This window comes from Crocodylus siamensis, chromosome 11 (assembly GCF_052110815.1).
Source record: "Crocodylus siamensis isolate JL-2025a chromosome 11, ASM5211081v1, whole genome shotgun sequence".
In the NCBI taxonomy this organism is placed as follows: Eukaryota; Metazoa; Chordata; order Crocodylia; family Crocodylidae; genus Crocodylus; species Crocodylus siamensis.
Genome location: NC_143405.1, coordinates 13902617 through 13923204, shown reverse-complemented (window position 1 = coordinate 13923204; position 20588 = coordinate 13902617). Strand labels below are relative to the sequence as shown.

Here is a 20588-nt window from a genome sequence, read left to right as displayed (position 1 = left end):
GTGAATCTATGAAATTGATTTATTCACTCCTATTCAATTTAGGAATTACTGGAAGTTTTAGTTGAGATTGTCACTGAATATTTTTAGGTTGTAATAAATGCAGATAGTTCAATATAACTTATTGGCCTATCACAAATATCCATTTTAGTGCCTGTTTGTAAAATATGCTCCTTTTTCTCTTGCAAAAATAGCTTTTGATAAAGGACATTATTTTGCTACCCTTTACTTCTCTGTCTGGGATCAGAATGAGATGCAGTCCTCCCAGAAGGTCTGCACATTACTCAAATACTGGCTTATGCAGGGAATAAATGTCAGTCTGCAAAGCATTGTGTTTCATCAGTTGCAAAGCATTTACTTTTACCAAAACGTTGTTTTCCAAAACAGATGCATTTGCTATATTTCTTTCTGTACTTAGGTTTTTCTCCAAGTCTCAGTAGTAAAACTGACTGAAAATGGGATTTCTATTTGAAGGAAATTCCCACATTTCAAAATTTCCTTTTGTCCCAAATGGGAACAGTTGAAGTGTAACTTCTATAAACACCTATTTCAGAAATACCACGTAACCTTATCCAAGCTTTTCTTTTCAGGAAAGCTGAAGTGCTTTGTTGGCCTTTAATATTTCTATTTTTACATATATTATGAGATATACTATATCATATAGTCAAAATAAAGCACTTTGACCTCAAAATGAGATGTTTCAAATATTCTCATTGAAAATGACAACACAATCAATGTGTTCCTATGTAACATTTAGATTTCATTGAATTAACATTTTCCACGAGCAAACTGACCAGTTTGAAAATTTTCAACCGCTTCAGTTCAGTTCTCTTTAAACCATAGCTGGGCAACATTTCTGTTCACTTCAGTGGAAGTTTGCCAATTAATAAAGCACTGGACTGGGATACAAGAGACTTCCTGGGACAATTGTTCCTGTTACTTGATCTTAAGCAAGTTCATTTCTTTTCCTTAAGTCACTGTTTTCTCCTTTACACCCTTGATGTCTGCATTGTTTGCTACGGACTGTAAACTCCTTGGGATCTGTTTCTCCTTCCCTGCTTGCACAGCATCAAGCATAATGGAAACCCAGTCTCCTTTGGGGCCTCTACTTTAGTTGCTCCTTCAATCCAGATTATGTGTAACAGCAGCTTAATGAGGTGTGCAGATTCAGCTCTTATAGCTCTCTAAAATGGGCATATATTTAAATGCATTCTTTGTCTCTCTCCCCACCATTCCTTAGGTTATAACATCCCTGTATGATTAGATTAGTATTTTGTTTTATTCTGGACTCACTAATTTCTCACTGCCATTAGGAAACATTGTGATGCTTAATTACAGATGTCCATGATGCACTGTGAGGCTCTTTCATGAAAAATGTTCGAGTCTTGCTGGTATTTTACATGATCATCATAATTAGAGCTTATGTGTGCAGAGGGGGGCTTTGGCCTAATTGGAAAGTGCTGAGCATCTGTCACTCTTCCTGACTTTGGTGGGATCTCTTGGGGGTCTGCCATCTCTAAATTTCAGGTGCTCATTATGAACGCCTGAATATGTACTAATTGGCAAGCCAGGGAGAAAACATTGCACAAAAACCTCATAAATGTTTTTAACAAAATGGAAAGAACCCCTTTTCCCAACCCTTCCAGCTTTCTAACTGAAATAATTTATTTAGCCAGCTGTATCAAGAATGCTTTTAAGTTATATGTTTCTTGGTTAACATATTATACTAGTAGGCTAACCTGTAAAAGCAACAGAGTTAGAGGGACTGGACATCTCACTCCAGCGGCTCTGCCATGAAATGCTTGCAGAAAAGTCAGGTGAGAATGCTTGTAGTTTTGCGGGGTGTGGCTGGGACAGGTTTCTTGAGGCTGTGATGAAATTCAACATTGTACCGTTTTTGTTTTTTGTTTCCTTTTTCCTTCTTTGAACGAAATAGTGGTCAGTAGATTCATAATGCATGACTGCTAAGTCATTTCCACTTATTAAGTACTTAGAAAAATCCTTTTTGTTGCCATCAGGGGGAGCTTTTGAGATCTTTCAAGAGTGAGATATATATATATATATATATATTTATTTATATATACATATATATTAAACATGCACGCACACACACGCGCGCACACACACACACAGACATACACGCACACAAAACGTCCCAGCTCAGAAACAGAGATCCAGAAACCAGCAAGCAGCCAGAATCTTACCTGTGGCTACAACTAAGCCAAAGAAACAAGGGGAGCTAAATTCCTTAGACTGAAAAATTAACCAAATTGAGAGAGGATTTTTTTTAACTCATTCCACAAATAAAATTAATATTTTTTTATTATCAAAAGAAATAGCCTAGAGTCTTTGGGAGCACTCAAAAGCCAAACCCTGCTCTGTTGCTACAGCTTCTGGAAGGCAAATGCTCTTCAAAAAGCTTCTCTCCTTTTTGCTCCTGATGATTCGATGGGGACCTTTGATGCAACATTTGGATTAGCTGCACACAACTGCACTGAGGGGGACCACAACAGGGGGAGCCTGGATGATTGCATAACTTTAAGAAAATAATAAGAGGAAAAGAAAGAATTAGAGAGAGAGAGTAAAGAGAGGGAGATAGAGAGGGAGTGAAAAGAGAAAGAAAGAAAGCAATTAAAAAAATATCTGAGAATCAAGTTTCAAGACTCTTTATGTGCTGCAGAGGAGCATGAGGTTTACCAGTAAAGTGCAACGGGGAGTCTGAGAGGAGAAATAGCTTTCTCTTTTGCCAAGAAAAAATAGGAATGTGTGTTTTGGACTGGACTGAGAAGGAAAGCTGGGGAGGTTGCAAAAAGGGGTGCAGAATTTTTATCCCATGAACCCTTCATATTAATTGCCCTCTTGAAAAAAAGATAAGGGGGAAAGGGACAGGAGGAAAAGAAGGGAAGAAAAGAAGGGGGAGAAAAAAGAAACCAGCAAAAGTGCTTGAGTCTCTAGAGCTATCTGCCCCTTCAAGCTGATTGATTAGTCATGATCCCTGCAGTTTTAATGGGAATCATTCAATTGGGAAGGTGGAGCACCCTAGAGTAGATTAGCATATATCCTTGTTTACTCTTCTTCTGAGGGGCTTTTTCTCTTTTCTTTCATTTTGTGGAGAAGGGAGGGGGGAGTTTGGGGGAAAGGAGGGGGCTGTGGCTTATGCTATAAAGGAGGCCAAAAAAATAAATAGATTAGAACATCTTTGGGGGGGAGGGAAATCAGTGGGTCTGAGTCTTGGAGAAAGCTGTGTCTTTTTTTTTTTTTTTTTTTTTTTAAGAAGAAAAAAAAAATAAAGGGAAGAAAATCCAGCAGAGAAAAGAAGAGAGAGAGGATTTCCAGCTGTGGAGGAATAGAAGAGAAGAAGACAAATACAGGAGGAAGAACAGAGAAATACATTGCAACCAAGGAGTTTTGATTTTATTTTATTGTGTTTTTTAAAAAGGAAAACAAATCTATAAGCAGGAAAAAAGAAAGAAAGAAAGAGAAAAAGAAAAGAAAAAGCAACTGAGAAGGGTTATAAAAAGAGCAAATACCAAGAAGGGTGAACAAGAGAAGAAAGTCAAGGCAAGGAGGAGCCCAAAGCTGGCAGATCGGGAGGATTTGCAGGGGAGAAGGGGGGGGAAGATTGGAAATGCAGCTCTGGAGTTTGCTGCTGCCTCTTGCGCTTCTCTGTATAGCCCTAGCCAGTGGACCCGAATGTGGGATGGACGAGCGCTCCCGCAGGGCAAGAAGGGACACCAGGCACACCCGCCAGATCCACTACACTGCCCCGGGCACCTGTGCCACCAGGTTAGCCCGAGGAAGGCGCTCCACTGCTGGTATAGAGCCTCTGCATGTCCCTCGCAGGAGGCAACAGCGGGAGGCAAAGGGTGAAGAGGATTCCCTTACCCCAAGCAGGGCACTCTATTTCAGTGGACAAGGGGATCAGCTGCGGCTGAAAGCAGATACCGAGCTGCCTAGAGATGCCTTCACTTTGCAAGTGTGGCTGAAAGCTGAAGGAGGACAGAGATCTCCAGCTGTCATTGCAGGTGGGTAGCTTGCTGTGCCTGTAGTTGTAACATCCCTTTTACATTTCACGAGATTGCAGGGCAGCCAGCTGTGGCGCGCATGTGTACAGTAACATGTGAATGTATGTTTAAATAGATATGTGTTGGTGGGTGCATATACAGGTATTCGCACATATGTATGTATAAACGCATACATTATTGTGTGTTAGGAGATTATAGATATTGATCTACGTTTGGGGAATTATCAAAAATTGGCAACTATTATAAAAGTATATCTTTTACAAAAAGTTACATACATGTTTTCATGAGGTTATGGCAGTATCTAAATTTGCTGCTTTATTTATAAATCAGTGTCCAAGTAAGAAAGAGAGCACTTGCTGTGCATTTCTAATGTAACTTTGATGTTGGGAAAAAATATATATATCTGTGTGTTTTGAGTGTGTGTGAAAAGAAAAGCATGTATATGAAATATGTGGGCGTGAGGATGTGTACGCAAGGTTCCTATTGTATTTCCACGGTTTTTATTAGCATTGCAGTTTATTTCAGGTTCGTTACCTTTTAAGATGCTAGGTTAGCTTGTGGTTTCCAAAAAGCTATAAAGCAACTTTTAGCTATTGTGAAACTTCAGTAGTCAAATTAGTTTTTAAAGTTCTCAGCCCCTGAACACTCTGCTAGTACTTGATGTGTACAACATTTAGAGGATGCTTTGAGAATTTTTGTCTCCCTTTAGAAAACGCAAGTGTAACACAAACACTTGTAAGGGCAAATTGCCCTATAAAATCACCTCGTACTAAGACCACTTATTGACCTGAGCAGTCTGAGCCTGACAATAATGAGGAATATTGCACTTATCGGATTTGAATTTTATGACCCCCATCATGAATTTGGGTCCTTCTTTTTCTCTCCACCACCTTCCATCTCTCGCTCTAGTGGTAAAGTGCAGTGAAGTTGTAGTGAAATCGGATACTTTTTGAAGGGTTGCAACCCCTTATAAACATAGCAACATCCATCTTTGCTCTGAAGAAAGCCATAGAAAATGTAAATCTTTTAAAAAAACAGAACATGGGAGAAGTGTGGCCAGGGGAGGGTATGTTTTACAGTTCTTTTGGCAAGTAGATTCCCTGAAAGTACAAAGTTTCCATGTCCTAGGCTGCCTTAAAGAAACAGTGAGGATTTCCCCCGTCCCTTTAACGAGAGTCATTTCCTACAGGAGCCTAGCGGATGCTTTTATTCTTAATATAGTCACTGATCAGCCTTTAGGGCTGCTTTTTCCTCCTCCTCTGCCACATTCTGTTCTTTTATTTTCTTTCTCTTGACTGCCCTATACTTGACCTATGAGGCTGTGGTCACTCAAGAAAGGGGAAGAAACAAAACCAAAATGGGCTCAGCAGCAAATTGCTTTAACTTTTCCCCAAGCCCAGCTGCCGTGTTCACTTTTAAGGAGGGGACTCAGTGGTGTGTGTATCTGTCTGGGAAACATTGGGAAGAGCTCGTTTTCCCTTCTGCCTTGTAGTAAGGAGAGATGAATGATCTTATACAAGAAAAAGATCGTGATGATGATGACGATGATGATGATTTTCCTCCCCGCCCCCCCCATCTTCCAAATCTTGATTTACAAAGCAAAGGCTCAAGTTGCTTCCCTTTCAAGTGGGGAGAAGACAGACTGTAGTTTTAACATCAGTGGGAAAGAGCTGTGTGTGTGTGCATATGTGTGTGAATACTAGTTTAAATAATAAATTAATTCAGCTACAGAAGCACGGTGTGAGTCTAGTTTACAAGTATCTCTAATTCACTCAATGAGAAATCTAGGAAGCTAGATACACACACAAAGATTGTTAGTAGTAAAACACTTTAATTGGATGGGAGGGTTAGGTTATTGCTTGTATAAAACACTTGACCCGTTTTATTCACGGAAATAACATTCCGCTAGAACAGAACTGCCCCAGTTCAGCACCATAAAGCTTGCAGCTTTACTCCAGAGGACTTTGAGAATTTTTTTTTTCCTAAACTCCCCCTTCCCCAGTTGAAGAGGAGCCAGATTTGGCTCTGTGTGTAAACACCTGGAATAGATCCAAGGAGGAACGTACTTGGAGTATCCTCCACGCACTACAGTCTCCCAGATCTGCAACAAGCTTAGGGAGAGATTACACTTGCCTGAATGAGGAAATCAGAGGTTCTGGCTGCCAGAAACCTGTTTTTTTCATTTTTGCTTGCGTTGGATGTGACAGATCGAGGACTCGTACTTGGAGTTTATGCCTGTTTGACCCCACTGAAATTTTTTAAAAACCTGATGGTTGTTAAAATGGGGCTGGAGATGGGGCTAAATTCATCCCTGGTGCAAATGGTGAACTTGTTCCTCTAGATTCTGTCACTGGCTTTACCACTGTTCTGTTGTATCATGGGAAGCCAATGGAGCATGGATATAAAAGAGGGAAGAATTTGACTTCAGGTAAAGCTAGGAACTTTTCATTTTTTCCAATGCCCCTTCCCCGTCTTAAGCCCTTGTCTCCTGCCCTGCCCTGCTACACAACATGCCCCCAACCATATTCAGATAATCATTTCTCAGTTTGCAAGCCACAAAGGAGTCAATGACATAGCTGTATGGCAGAATGGATGGCCATGTAATTAGGTCATTATAAACCACAGGTAGAGTCCAGGTTGCTATAGCTTCTCTAAGGGAACCCTGAGATAAAGAAGCTGTTCTGCTATTTCAGGCTCAAGGAGTTTCTGTGCTGCTCTGAAGCCAAATTTCCTTACATCACTCTCTGCTGCAGCACTCACTTTGTTTTCATAAATGCCTAATTTTATAGCACTATTTAATGGGTTGGTCATTGCTGTGGGCCATCCCCATGCCTGATGGTGGGGGAATTCTGGGTATAAGCATCTGCCAGTTTACACACTGGTTTCCAGTGAGGTTATACTCTTGTTTGACCTCAGTGATTTTAGTGTAGTCATTTTATGAAGCAAATCTTTTGGGAAAATAGCAGTTTGACCCACTAACATGGTCTGTTCAGAAGTCCAGCATTGAATGCAGCAAGGCGAGCAAGGCACCTGGCTATCCTTTCAGGTCTCCCAGCAGGGGTGGTGCAGGCACCTACCCTGCAGATCTTCAAAAGGAGACTGGACATGCACCTTGCTGGGGTTATTTGACCCCAGCTGTCTTTCCTGTCCAGAGCAGGGGAGCTGGACCCGATGATCTAGGAGGTCCCTTCCAGCCCTAAACTTCTGTGAATCTGTTTCCAGGTTTCATATTTTGGGACACGACGCACAGACACACTCATACTCACCACCCAGTCAGCTCACTTCTGTGCTGCACAAGACCTCCCCCCAAACCCACATCACAAGCACAATCATCACCTCACACACACCCAACATTAGTGACATAGGTACACGTGTTTTCTACCAGTGGAAGTACTTGAGCTTATGAACAGTTTTAAAGAAAACTCCCAGAGGCATCTAGAGAGTTAACAAAGGAGCTAATTTAACCAGGTTAGGGTAGGGCAGGCTTTAATCCTGTTAGATTACTGACTCTGTGCAAAAACTCTGTGCAGAAAACACTGCAAAAAAAAAGATCAACTCTAACCAAGAGTTGATTCTTGCTTCTGTCATAATCAGAAATACCCCAGTTCTACTCTGGAAATACATTAACAACCTATGAACTGTTAGGAAACAAGATCCTTGGGAGTTATCCATGTCAGTGTGTTTGCTGGTAGAAAGCTCAAGTGACGGATGGCATATGTTTTGTTATAAGCGTGACGTTGACTCTTTACTAGCTAGGAGCTGCAAGGAGCTGTAGGAATGATTGACAGTGGGAACTGGAAGAAAAAGGCATGCCCACTTGGAAGAGTGAAAGTTATGTGTTGGGTTTTTTCCCTTTTCATTCTCTCTCTGTCTTTTTATCCCTCTGGCTGCCAACAGAGATCATGATCCCGAATTAATAGAGCTTCATATAATATAAGGAAGCGCCTATGTTTTCCCAACTTCACTCCTTAGTGAGCACACAACTGCAGCACAATCCAAGGGGCAAGACATGCCAAAATCAGCACAGTGGAGCTCTTTTAAAGCCACAGTAAACTGCCTGAGAAATGCTTCTATCAGGATTTTGACAAATGAATTAATCGGAAGATAAGAACTTGATGCAAAAAGTTCACACTTGTAAATTTAGTTTCACACTCATTTAGTTTCTTTCCATAGTTTTTCATCCCATATTACACTGATAAGATAAAGGTGGACTCCATGAGTAGGGGGTACTGCTGGTGCTTTTCTGACAAGCTGACTCTTCCAGCAGGTGTATTTTCAAGTTGCGTGATTGCTTCAGCTCAGATGCTACAGGGATGTCTTCTGGTATAAACACAGTAGGTAGGTAGACAGATAATTCAGCAGCTCCTGTTTTTCAGCAGTCTGTAATTTGTCAGTTGCATGAGTCTGTTGTTTGCTTAAACTTAATATTTAAATTAATTTCTGTATAATGACAGAGTCAAATGTGACTGATTCCAATCTCATCATTTAATGTGCTGGTGGAAGGTACGCAAATACCAGTAAGATGGGCAGGATACATGAATTAGCATAGCATAGCATAGAATTGAATATATGCCATCTTGGATGAGTGTGGATAGTGAATTTCTTTTCTTTTTTTCATTATAAATGAGACCAACATATTTAGGAAAGCATTTGTCAAAAAAGATTCTAAATCCTGGCTCTGTTACTAACTAATGGATACTAAATAAAGGATGTTAAGGTGAGTGAGTGCAGGGGGGAGGGGGAAGGAGTAAATAAAGACTCTCATTTGCACATGGTTTTTCTGTTGTAGGGTCCTAGTTTGTCACCAGATAAGTTGGCTTCCTTGTCATAGCTAGACCTGGTTGATCCCTGGAGTATGTGTTAGAACTCCAGTCTTTAAGGCAAGACCGTAGCTGAGTCAGTGAGAGAGACTTGTAGAGAGCAGAAAATGAACTGGAGGGGCTAGGACTAGGAAGAGCCCTGGAACTGGGCTCAGGGAAGAGTCTTTGGAGAAGTACAAGACAGATTGCTGGGAAAGGCTGAAACATCCCAAGGGGTCCTGCAAGAGGCTTGTGCACTGGGAAGTATTTTAAGGTGAGATCTAATCAAAGATCTAAGTGCCTAAAAGCTAGGTGCTGCAATACCTAATTTTTAGTGGCCTGGCCCCCAGAGGGGAATCCAGAGCTCTGGTGAGGTTCCTAGTCCCCATATGTCATACATGAGGGGACTTGGGTGCCTCAGGATGAGATCCAAAACAGCAAACCCACTTATCAGGGAAACAGTAGGTTGATCCTCAAGTCAGGATCCTTGTACCCACTTATCAGATTGACCTCAAGTCAACATATTCAGTCTGTGGCTCCACAGAGCTAACCATTAGAAAAAGCTCTGGGTAGAGTTGTCTTCTGGGATGTGGAAGATGGTGGCTTGAATCCCTTCAAGAGAAGGGATCCCAGAAAGGAGTAAATTGAACCTGCATCTCTCATTTCCTGGGTGGGTTACTGAACCCATACATGCCATGTAAAAGGAGAGCATCTCTTCCAGATGTGTTTTAAAAAGGAATGTGACTGGGTGGTGCAGTTTTTTAGGGGGTCTAATCTTGATAGTGTGTGTTAAGCAGGCTCTAAGAACACCTGCCGGACCAGGTTCCCAGGAAATTTTGGTGGAGGGATGCCTACCTGGTGATGCATGGGCATGATTTAGGTGCTTAGTCCTGCTGACACCAGAGATCAGAAGTAAAACATTCAGGCACCTAGAGAAATTTAAGGCTAAAACTTGCAACATCGGTGGAGTTTATGGCACTTCAGGCTCAGGTAGCAAATAAGCAAAGACTTTTGGGCTTGCAACTTGGACCTAGGTCCCCTAGGCACCAACTTGGTGCCCAAGGCCTCTCTTAAATCAGGCCTTTAATGTATATATTCCACCATTCTCCGTCTCCATCCCATATAAAGTGAGGATTTGATTTTCTTTCTCTCCCTCCCCTTTTGTCTTTCTCACCATTTAATGTCGTAAACTCTTTGCGGTGGGGGTTCTTTTGCTACAGGTTTGTACTGCACCTAGCACAGAAGAATCCTGATTAGGGCTTGGAGGGAAAGGCTTTCCCCATCCCCTGAAAATGTCAAAGATTTTTAAATTGTTCCTGACTTGCATCAGAAATAAAAACTCAAATTCAGACAATTTTTATGAATATGCTAAAGAAAAAAAAGTCTCTAAGGCAATCAAAATGTTTTGTTTTGATAATTCTGAAATGCTTCGTTTTGGTTTTGACTTCTAAAGAAAAAATTTGTTATTTCACCTTAATACACATTTAAGAAACATAATTTCAAATTATACAAAAGAAACAATTTCAAATGAGGAAATTTTTCTTTGAACATGTCAACTGAGGACATTGTGGCAGGTGTAAAACCTGTTCCCAAGGTTGTTTGGAATGAGGAAATTCATTGAAACTGCTTATTTCCCATGAACAGTACCAGTTTTGACAAATGGGAGTTTTTTTTCTGCAAAACATTTCCAGTCAACCCTAGTCATGATCTTTGCTGCCTCTAAGGACCACTGTGGTACAATACTTAATAATAGAATTACTTTCACTTCCTCAAAACTATTGCTATATCCCAAATAATCCTGCTGAAATGCTTTCTGTAGCCATAATCAAGGTTTATTTAGTAATATTTGTTATTAAACCAACTGTTGGGAGAGATGTTACCCAAGTTTTTGGGCACAATGTGCCATTTCTCAGATCTGGGAAAGATGTGAAGAAGGTCTTCCTCAATCTTGCCATCCTATCACATTGCATTTCTTTCACTCCAGTCTGTTGCACTAAATATAAGACAAGAAATATCAGATTAGATCAACCCTACTAATTTATAAGTTCAAAAAATAATACAGTATTCTATAGCATGCATGTTAGTTTTGTTACACCAGTGTTTTTCAACAATGAATGAGGACTACTTCAGTATTTCTTTTTCACTGGTATGACATCTCAGAAAAAATGTGAGCCAACTTATTTAATGAGATAAATCTGTAACAATTCCCTTGTACTGATGTAAATTAGATCTGAATTTGTTCCCTGTTTTTATTCTAGCTTTTTGTAGAAAAAACACTCTTTTTCTGTTACTTTTTGCTTATCTTATTTCTGTTGCTTTCTGCTCTGTTTTATTCCTCTTTCTTTTACATGTGAAGACACATGCACACACAAACACACATGATTCCCAAAGCCCCTTTGATTTTTCTTAGACTAATAGAGCATTTAAACTCCAATCATAAAGTAAAAAGAGCTTGTTTATTTGCCTAAATTGTTTGACACAGTTGAAGGGTCTGGTAAATTCCTAAGTGGTGGGTGGCTTTCTATGGATCCATGTGATCGTATAGTTCCAATTCCAAAAAGCCATGAGTAAAAGAAAGCTTTATTATAATGGTCTGCTTCAAAGTCTATATGGGAAGAGTGTAACCCTGGGGGAAAAAAAAGAGCTTGACCCCAGGGTGAAAGGAAAACAGAGAAAAGCATAAACTGCAGCTAATCCATTTGCAGACTTTTTCATTCTACTGCTCACATGAGGTTGGTAGCACTGGCCCTACAGACATAGCAGGTAGAGGTTGGATTGTCCTTAGACAGCAAGGATCAGCATAGCTCTATTGATGTTGATTAATACAAGCACTAGGGACCTAGTTAGTCAATGGAAAGATGCCCATTGACTTTGGTGGGCTTTGGGGCAGGCAGTGTGATTTGCAATGAGGGGCTTTTATGTCATGTTCACTCCCCACACCTGGTCTTTCCACTGGATAGTTAACATCCATTTGTTTCCTGCCGTATCTTGCCTTGGATACAGGAGCCAGACTTGAAGGGAAAAATCAGAAAGCCCTAACGTCAGAGGAATTGGCTGGGGGAAGGGGATTTGTTTATTTTAATTGTTTTTGTTGTAATCCAAATCCCACCATGGCCTCTCTCTCTTCCAAAATAGTTTTTTTCTCACTGTTAAAATAAGTATTTATTCAAAACATGCTGTCCAGTTTTCTGTTCTGCCGGGTGATGTAAGTGTATAACTTTCCTGTCCAATCCCTCCACCCCCTCTTATCACCATCATATTCTGGGTTCTTTCCCTACTATCTAGTGTCCTTGATTCCCCCTTATTTCCCTTCTTACCAATAGGCAGAGTTTCAGTCTTGTTTGCCTTTTGCCTGACAAGCAAATACCATGACTTGGATAACCTTGAGCTTGCCAGAGTTCAGTTCATCTTTCACCGCATGAGGGTAGTGTCCTCTACCCTGAGAGCTAAAAGCAGCTTCTTGATTGGTCGCTAATTTTTTTTTGCAGTTTTTGTTGGGGGGGGGGGAGGATGTGAAGCAGGTGGGCACATGTGTGTGCAGTGTGTGTGCATGCATGTACACATTGTTTTGCAAGTACTGATATTTTTCCCAATAACGACCCTGGTGGTGTACAAACTTGGGACAAGCAATGCACTGAATTGCACAGATATTCACAAAGAGGGCTGAACGGAAATGGAGCAGCGTCTGGAGCTGGCATGGTGAAAGAGACAGAACTTAGGAGATACAATATTAACTCATGAAAGCAAAAAGGTTTCTGAGTTAGACAAAAAAATCACCAGGGGGCAGAGCAGTTAACTCCTGAGTGCTATCAGACTTTCCCTGGGTGCATCTACACATGCATTTAATTTGAAGCAATAAACTCCGACACATATCACACTGGAGTTTATTGCTCCTGGGTGCTGTGTTTGAATGTGTGCCTGGGACCACAGTACACTGAGCCAGGTCAGAGCAGCCCTAGCTGGCAGGAAACCCAGGGGGTCATCCTGCCAGCCCGGAGCTGCTCCAACCTAGCTCAATATGCTTTGGAAGAGTAAGCTGGGGCACAGGGGTGCTTCAGTGCAGGGCTAGCCAGTAGGCAGGTCCCACACTAAAGCACCCCTGTGGCCCAGCCAGCCTCTTCAGCATCTATATGTGCGTAGCCGCACAGTAAATAACCCCACTGTAGTAATACTTAGAAATAGTAAACATAATTACTATCTTACTGTAGAGTGTATTAGTTTAGTGTGGCCTAATAGGGCTGCATGTATAGACACAGAGACTTTACTGTGGAGCTAATTAGGCAGCTCCACAGTAAATGTCTCATGTAGATGTGCTCTTTGGCTCCTTCTCAGTTAGGTTTAGGTTTCTTTTTATCTTTTTTTCTTCTACCCTACTGTCATGTTTTTACTCCTTTTCCTCTCTGATTTTATTGTCTTTCTCTTATTGTTTTTCTCCCGGAAGCAGCTGTAGCAATTGGCTGCAGCGATTGATCTGCCATTGTGGGATCAGTGCCCTGGGCAGCTAGACTGGGTGCAGGGGAACCCCCCGCCCCCAGGCAGTGAGATTGGCCGCAGGGCAGGGGGCATGTGCCCCCCCTGACTAAAGCGCCCACAGTCGCCCATGCCTCTTGGACACTACACTTGATGTCAGCGGCCAACTAGTCATTGATTACTACCCTCTGAGCTCAATGCTCCAGCCAGTTTTCTATCCACTTTACAGTCCATTCATCCAGTGCATACTTCCTTAGCTTGCTTGCAAGAATGCTGTGGGAGATGGTATCAAAAGCCTTATTAAAGTCGAGATATATTATGCCCACTGCTTTCCCTGCATCCATAGAGCCAGTCATCTCATCATAGAAGGCAATCAGATTTATCAGGCATGACTTACCCCTGGTGAATCCATGCTGACTGTTCCTAATCATTTTCTTCTCCTCCAAGTGCTTAGAAGTGGGTTCCTTAAGGATCCGCTCCATGATTTTTCCAGGGACTAAGATGAGGCTGGCTGGTCTGTAGTTCCCTGACCCCTCTTTTTTCCCTTTCTTAAATATGGGCACTATATTTGTTCTTTTCCAATCATCCAGGACCTCTTCTGATAGCCACGACCTTTCAACAGTGACAGCCAGCAGCTCTGCAATCACACCAGCCAACTCCCTCAGCACTTTTGGGTGCATCCCATCAGCTTGTATATGTCCAGCTTTTCTAAACAGTCCCTGACCTATTCTTTCACCACTGTTGGCTGCTCACCTCCTCCCCAAACTGTGCTGTCAGGTGCAGTAGTCTGGGAGCTGACCTTGCCTGTGAAGGCTGAGGTGAAAAAGGCAGCGAGTACTTCAGCCTTTTCTGCATCCTCTGTCACTAGGTTGCCTCCCCCATTCGGTAAGGCTCCCACACTTTCCCTGATCCTCTTCTTATTGCTCCTTAATGTGAGTTCTTCTCATTCAAAATCACATCTATGATCCTAAATGCCTTCAGGTCCTTTCACTGTATCTGCTTAGAGTTCCTTGCTAGGTTATACTACACATGTTGGTAAACAGTACAATTTAAGTAGAGACTGGCATCATGTTATTTCATATAGTGGCAATAAGTGGGAGAGGTGAGGAAGGGAGGGAGAGACAATCATTCAGCAATGGTGGGAAGGGCTCTCTAGAGGCATCAGGAACAATTGTGTATTAAAATCACAGATCGAAATACTCCGCTCTTTGAGAATCAAGATCCACTGATCTTATTTCCAACGTCTGCTAGTCTGTGTATCCCTGAGCTCCATCCAAATGCCTCAGCTCAGACACACCTCTCCTTAAAATAGAAGAGTTTAATGCTTTTGGAAAGTTGTTTTAGTCTGTGCATTGGTCAATTGGTTTGTTTTTTATCAAAAAAACTTACTGTAGTTGCTTAACTTCAAACCACATCTTGTGCCTTCTTCCAGTCGGAAGGACCCTCACTTAGAGAAGATGGGGATCAGTTTTCAGAATAGCCAACAGCTCCCATTACTCATAATGTGAAATATTGGGTACCAAACAGTTTTGGAAACCTAGCCATAGATATTTCTGGACAATGATAGAGAATCACTAATTTGAACAGTGGAAGATGTTTTCATATGAAGATTGGTCAGTGATCTACTGCTTTTTCCATCAAATCTGTTACTCCATCTGGACTGGTACTTAGTGTATGCATGTCACAGCAGCTAAAGAACTAGTATTTTTCTGGAGAAACCGTAGATTGATTGAGCTATGAAAAGCATTGACCCCTCTGAACCTAAGACACATCTCTGTAAGTCTAAGCTGTGATACAGGGTTAAGACAAGAAAAGTTTGCATTACTACCGGCTATGTATTGCCCATCTATCCTATGATAAACACAGGACTCTGTCTCTGAGGCTGTCAAAACACCATTCATCAGCAGTTATTTACTCATAATGATTTTCAATATAAACAAGACAAAATTTGGAGCCCTCTGTATCGCTCCTGGATGGACTCTAAGGAAGAAAAGCAGTCCTGAGAGTAGATTAATGTTAACTGTGGCTCTCATGCACCAGATTTTGAAATGGGTGCCTTTAGCAGAGGAAAGGATGAGCAGTATGAGCTAGATGCTGCTGTGAAGTAAACCAGGATAAACCTGCAGTATCTCCAGGAGAATGGGTGTCTGCAGCTATTGCATATTTATGCCCATGTAACAGAATTTGGAGCCTAGTAATATAGGACTCAATGGAAAAAATAAACAATGTGCTTGAAAAATGCCCCTTTAGGTTTCTGGGAACCTGTCTTTAGACTGCTGTTTGCTGCTGAATATGATTTAATCTGGGTGTGTATTGGCTCTGGTGATGCACTGAGAAGCATTTGTACAGTGCGGAGCTGTTTTTCCTTCTTGGAAGCGTTTTCTGCATGTACCTGTCATAGTCCCACTAGCCTTGTAAAATCATGCCATATACAGTGTATACAGCAAGCTTTTTGTATTCTGAACAACAAAAAACACATTTCAGTTCTACTCTCAAGTCTTGTAGCCCTAAATATTTTCCCTTCTACTGTCCAGTGTCCAGAAATAATATCCCCTCTTCTGTTTACAAACAAACATTAATGAGGAAGTTGAGAAGGAAGAGAATGAAAGTCAGCTATAGATTTGGTCCCAGGCTGTGGGTAGGAATCAGCAGGGTTTCTGGATATTTCCTACTGTGCATCTGCTTATAAAAATCACTTTGACGATACGTCTGCCTGCTTGTCTAAATGTCTCTCATCCTCTTTCTCCTTTCTTCATGGGTAATGCGCAAGGAGGAAAGAGGCACGTTGCCTGTAGAATCAATTTGCTCCAATAACAAGTCAAGGAGAAATCAGCATGTGTTATGACTTCAAGGTATTGGTTTATAAATCCATAAGATCTGCTTTTTTGGCATGTCTATTATTTTTAAACACTGAGGCCCAGATTCTGGCCTGTGTGTGAGTCACAGTATGTTACTCTTGGGCATTGACAGAAGTGTCATTTTTTGCGTGATTGGCCCCTTGGAAGTGCTATACAGCCATGCCCTGACAGAAGTGCATAGCTGCAGAGCACTTTAAAAGTGCCTGATCACATGACAAATTATCCCTCATTACATGAACTTTCAAGTGAAGGCATTCCAAAGTGTAACACCTGCACTAACTTCTGTCTGACTGGGGCTGGGCTGGGCTGACCACCCTAGTGCTGTCTGCAGGATGGGAGGGAAGAATGTAAGGGGGGAACCTTGGCCTGAGGTTTGCCCTGCCTGTGCTGGAGGGGACATGGGTGGATGGGAGCCCCTTGCCCCTCGGAGGTGGGGGTGGGACCAGGGGAGAGAGCCTGAAGACGCACAAGTTTCTCCTGGACTGGCTCGAAAGTGGAGGTCGATCCACCGCTGTCCCAACCCAACAGTGAACTTCTATTGTGTTGAGTGGAGGGTGAGGTGTTGTAACTCATGGCACTTTCTGTGAAGCGCCGTGAGTTACAGCAGGGAGCTGCACATTTATCAGCATTCCTTGTGTTGTTCTGGGGGCCAAAATAGCTTGAAGGGCGGGGGATGAAATTTCATCACTGCAGTAGGTTTGCAGGACTTGTACATGTGGCCCTACACTTCCCCCTCAGCAATGTGGAAGAAGTAGCGGTGAAGGGGTAATAGCTGTAGCACTCAGTATCACAGTGATTGTGGGCTGTAGAGCAGTGCATAGGCAACCACAGGGAGGCTCTCATAAAATGACCTGGGCCTGATTTAATATGTCCCTGAGACCACAGCAGCCATCAGAGATCAGAGTCAACAGAATCTAGGCAGATCATAAGTAACTTTAAGACATGTTTGTTCAAGTTGGTTGTGCCTTCCTTACTGAACTCTTTGTCTCTAAATAGGAGACAGAGTAATTAAGGCATGTAACTGTCTCCTGAAGTGCATGCAGGAGACAGTTGCTGTAGGGCTAAATTCAAGTGACTTTCCTATACTTGCTTTGGTATGGAGGGAACACTCCACTGTGGGTCCTACCCAGATTTGGACAGAAGGTAGAGCTGCTGAGGATGGTGCCACTCTTCAGGCAACCTGACGTCATGGCATCTATAGACTTGGGAAAGTGTGTAGGAAAGTTAGCATGTAAGAATAGAAAATAAAAGGAAAGTGCGAGGGGGGTAGAGGCACAGTTGCTCATAATTGTGGTGGTGGCACACAGATAAGACAAATTCAATGGACAGCTGACGTGTGTCACTATCATTTCAAAATTAAAGATATGCACATTCCCCTAGACACCCCAAAGAGCCCACTTTGAGTAGGAGGACATTTGAAAAGCAAGAGAGGGTGAGCTAAGTAATGGGTGCTATGAAAGCCATAATGTGAGTGTCTGACCTTTGAAAATGTTAGTTTGTTTATTTATTACCTTGAAATATGCTTGGTGTGGAGGATGTTGTATAAAAATGTGGATAGTAAAATTTGAAAGGATGTTATAGAAGTGGAACAGCAATTAAATTTGATCAGCATATACAAACACGTTGGAATAGTTTCCCATGTGGAGTGATGGAAGCTGCATTACTTGAGTAATTTAAAGCTAGGATAACAAGACAAAACACTGAATAATATACTCCAGAGAACATCCTTGCTCTCTGTTCCTTGGAGGTTGAACAAGACCATTTTCCATTGCTAATTTCTGCCACAGTATGAGTAACAGACATTTCAAAACAGTGCTAGAAATGTATTACAACATCTCTGAGCCATATTATGAAAGTTTATTTCGCATGACTTAATCCCACACCTGCTGCAAAGTACCTGTTTGATCTGGAAAAGTGCTTGGTTTTGTTCTTTATGGCAAGCTGTGGATGAAAACACACCAACAGAAGACAAGATTAACAATCAGTGAAGCTGCGTATAGACGCATGTGTAGACGTTCTCCCACCTACAAATGATCTTGAGTGTTGTGGTCCCAGAAATAGAGAGACTTCAAAGAGGCTTGAAAGGTCTCATGCACTGGAAGAAGTTTACAGCAGTCTTTGTCACTGGTCATTTCTGGCCTGTAATCAACAGCCCTGTCCATATGAATCTTTCCAAAGTTGTCTCAAGTGACTTCATTCAGAAGGAACAAAACCAGACATGATGTTTCAGAGCCAGACATTTTACATTACAGACTGGACAAGTTTGCTCAGTTCTTCTGTGTGCTGTAAGCCAAAGTACTTCCTATGGAAATGAAGATTGAAGCCAGCAAATTGCCACAATATATCTTTTCCCTGGAGAAGACACATTTGGAGAAGTGAAGTCAGTTTCTACTGGTGAAGCTTCCTCCAAGTGTTCTAGGTGAATCTCAGGATATTTGTCTTTTGAAGGGTTCTGAATTAATAAAGAAGTTAAGCGTTTATCACCGAGACTTATTTGGACTTGGAAAAAGTTGAATTGCATGTGGTCATCTTGCTGTGGATGATATAGTCAGGCAAACAGTTTACATTCATTATCTCATTTCAACTATGGAGGGGAGCGAGGTTCAATGTACACCTCCTTCTGTCAGTGGGAAATCATCAGTCAATGATGTGGCAAACAGCCTTTCCAACAGCTGCTGTGGTCTGAGACTTTCAAAAAGTGCAAAAGAAACAGGGTGATTTATAGGAGCCATTGGGTAGGAATCATTTGGGGAAAAAAATGGTTCCTCATTAGTGAAAGATTGAAAGGAAACAAGAGATGGAGCTGAAGAACACCCCTGAATCCAAGTTACAAATACAAACTTTGCAATATTTTATCTTTGTACTATATCACAATGAAATCCTAGATGCCTCTGAGCCAAATTTAGGGAAGTTCAAAACTCTATCCAAGCTTTGCAGTTTGTGCTCATGTCTAAACTTTAGTAATTCCTCACACTGGGCACACTGCAATCATTGATTCTTATCTTGAACCTAGGTAAGTCGTAATGTTATTTATTAAGCGACATCAGTGTGCACAGAACATAGTGCCTGCACAAAAGAACTACAGTCTAGTTTGTATAAAAATGGCACAGGTCAGGTACTTATCAAGCATTGGGTGGCAGAATAAGTCCAAAGAGGCACACTGTTTCATGGAAATATCACCATAGAAAGGCTTAGCAACAGGAATGTGTTTGAAGAAAGGGGGTGATGGAAATTGCAATGGCAGAAGAGAGAAGTGTGCATCTTGCTGATAGATTTGGGAAGTAAGATAGTGGTTTTCCTCAGTAATAATTTAGATGCGCTTGAGAGAGAAAGAAAGAGATATTTGTAGGGAAGTATCAAAACTGCTCTGGACAAGAAAAGGAAACTCGCTGTCATTATTATTCCTTATTCCCTTGGCAGCAAGGTCTGGAGGAATGAGCCCTGTGTTGGATAGAAGAATATCTTGAGTTTTAACCCTGACTTTGAATTGGTCTTGACCAAGTCACTCTATCTTTCTATGTGTTTCCCCATCTGTTACTTGGGGGTAACAAAATGTCTCTATCTATTCCCACACGGCTGTGAATATTAGTAGTCAACATCTGTACAGTGCTTTGAACCTCAGAATATGTAAGTACATGGCAAATATCATAAAATACCAGAAATGGTTCCTTTTGCCAAGGACTTTTTCAGTGTAGAATGGTCCCCTTAGCTGCTGTAGCAAAAGAATTCACATGGCAGAGAGCAGGAGGCAGAAAGACAGAAGTATGTCTTGTCACACGGCATCCTAATCTATTTCTCCCATCTTTTCTCTCTTGAGTGATTTTCTTGCCTCTTCTGCAAGCATGCATACGGTTGCCTCACAGTCATTGTTTTCCCATGTTGAGAGTCAGAACTGTTGACTGGACAGAATGATACAAGCAGGGTGTGTCTATATGTGCAATTATGGTGCATGAATAAGCTGTGGAGCTTCCTGCTCCAGAATTTATTGCTCCTGAGTGCACCATTTGAACATGTGCTTGGGAGCAATTAACTCCGGAGCAATAAGCTCTGGAGTTTATTCATGCACAGCATGTAGAGCCCCGTTGGAGCAGCCCCAGCTGGCAGGGAGTGCCAGGGGTCAGCCTGCCAGCCCGGGGCTGCTCTCCCAGCTCAACACACTGTGGAGGGGCTGGCTGGGGTATAAGGGAGCTTCAGCATGGGGCTAGCCAACAAGCACCCCCAGCACTGAAGCACTCTCATGCCCCAACCAGCCCCTCCAGCATACACATGTGTGCTACCATGGAGGTTTTTTACTCAGCAGCAGCATAGTATTTGTGTTTACAAGTATTTACCTGTATATACAAGTACTAGCCGGCTGTGGAGAAATTAGTTTATTCCAGCCTAATAGGGGACCACATGTAGATGCCAAATGCAACTAATTAGTCACCTGTGCAGTAAAT

The 20588-nt window shown here is 41.9% G+C and overlaps 1 protein-coding gene across 3 annotated transcripts in view; it reads left to right on the top strand.

The window, feature by feature from the left end:
• The first annotated feature begins 3298 nt into the window (after positions 1–3298).
• Positions 3299–20588, top strand: part of PAPPA (pappalysin 1) — a 238127-nt gene continuing 220837 nt past the window's right edge. For all 3 annotated transcript variants that reach the window (XR_016438474.1, XM_090021909.1, XM_090021910.1), the window contains exon 1: positions 3299–4022. Coding sequence is in view for 2 of the 3 variants with exons in the window: in XM_090021909.1 (XP_089878035.1) it covers positions 3626–4022 (397 nt within the window). In the remaining variant the exon portion in view is untranslated. The remainder of the gene's footprint in view (positions 4023–20588) is intronic.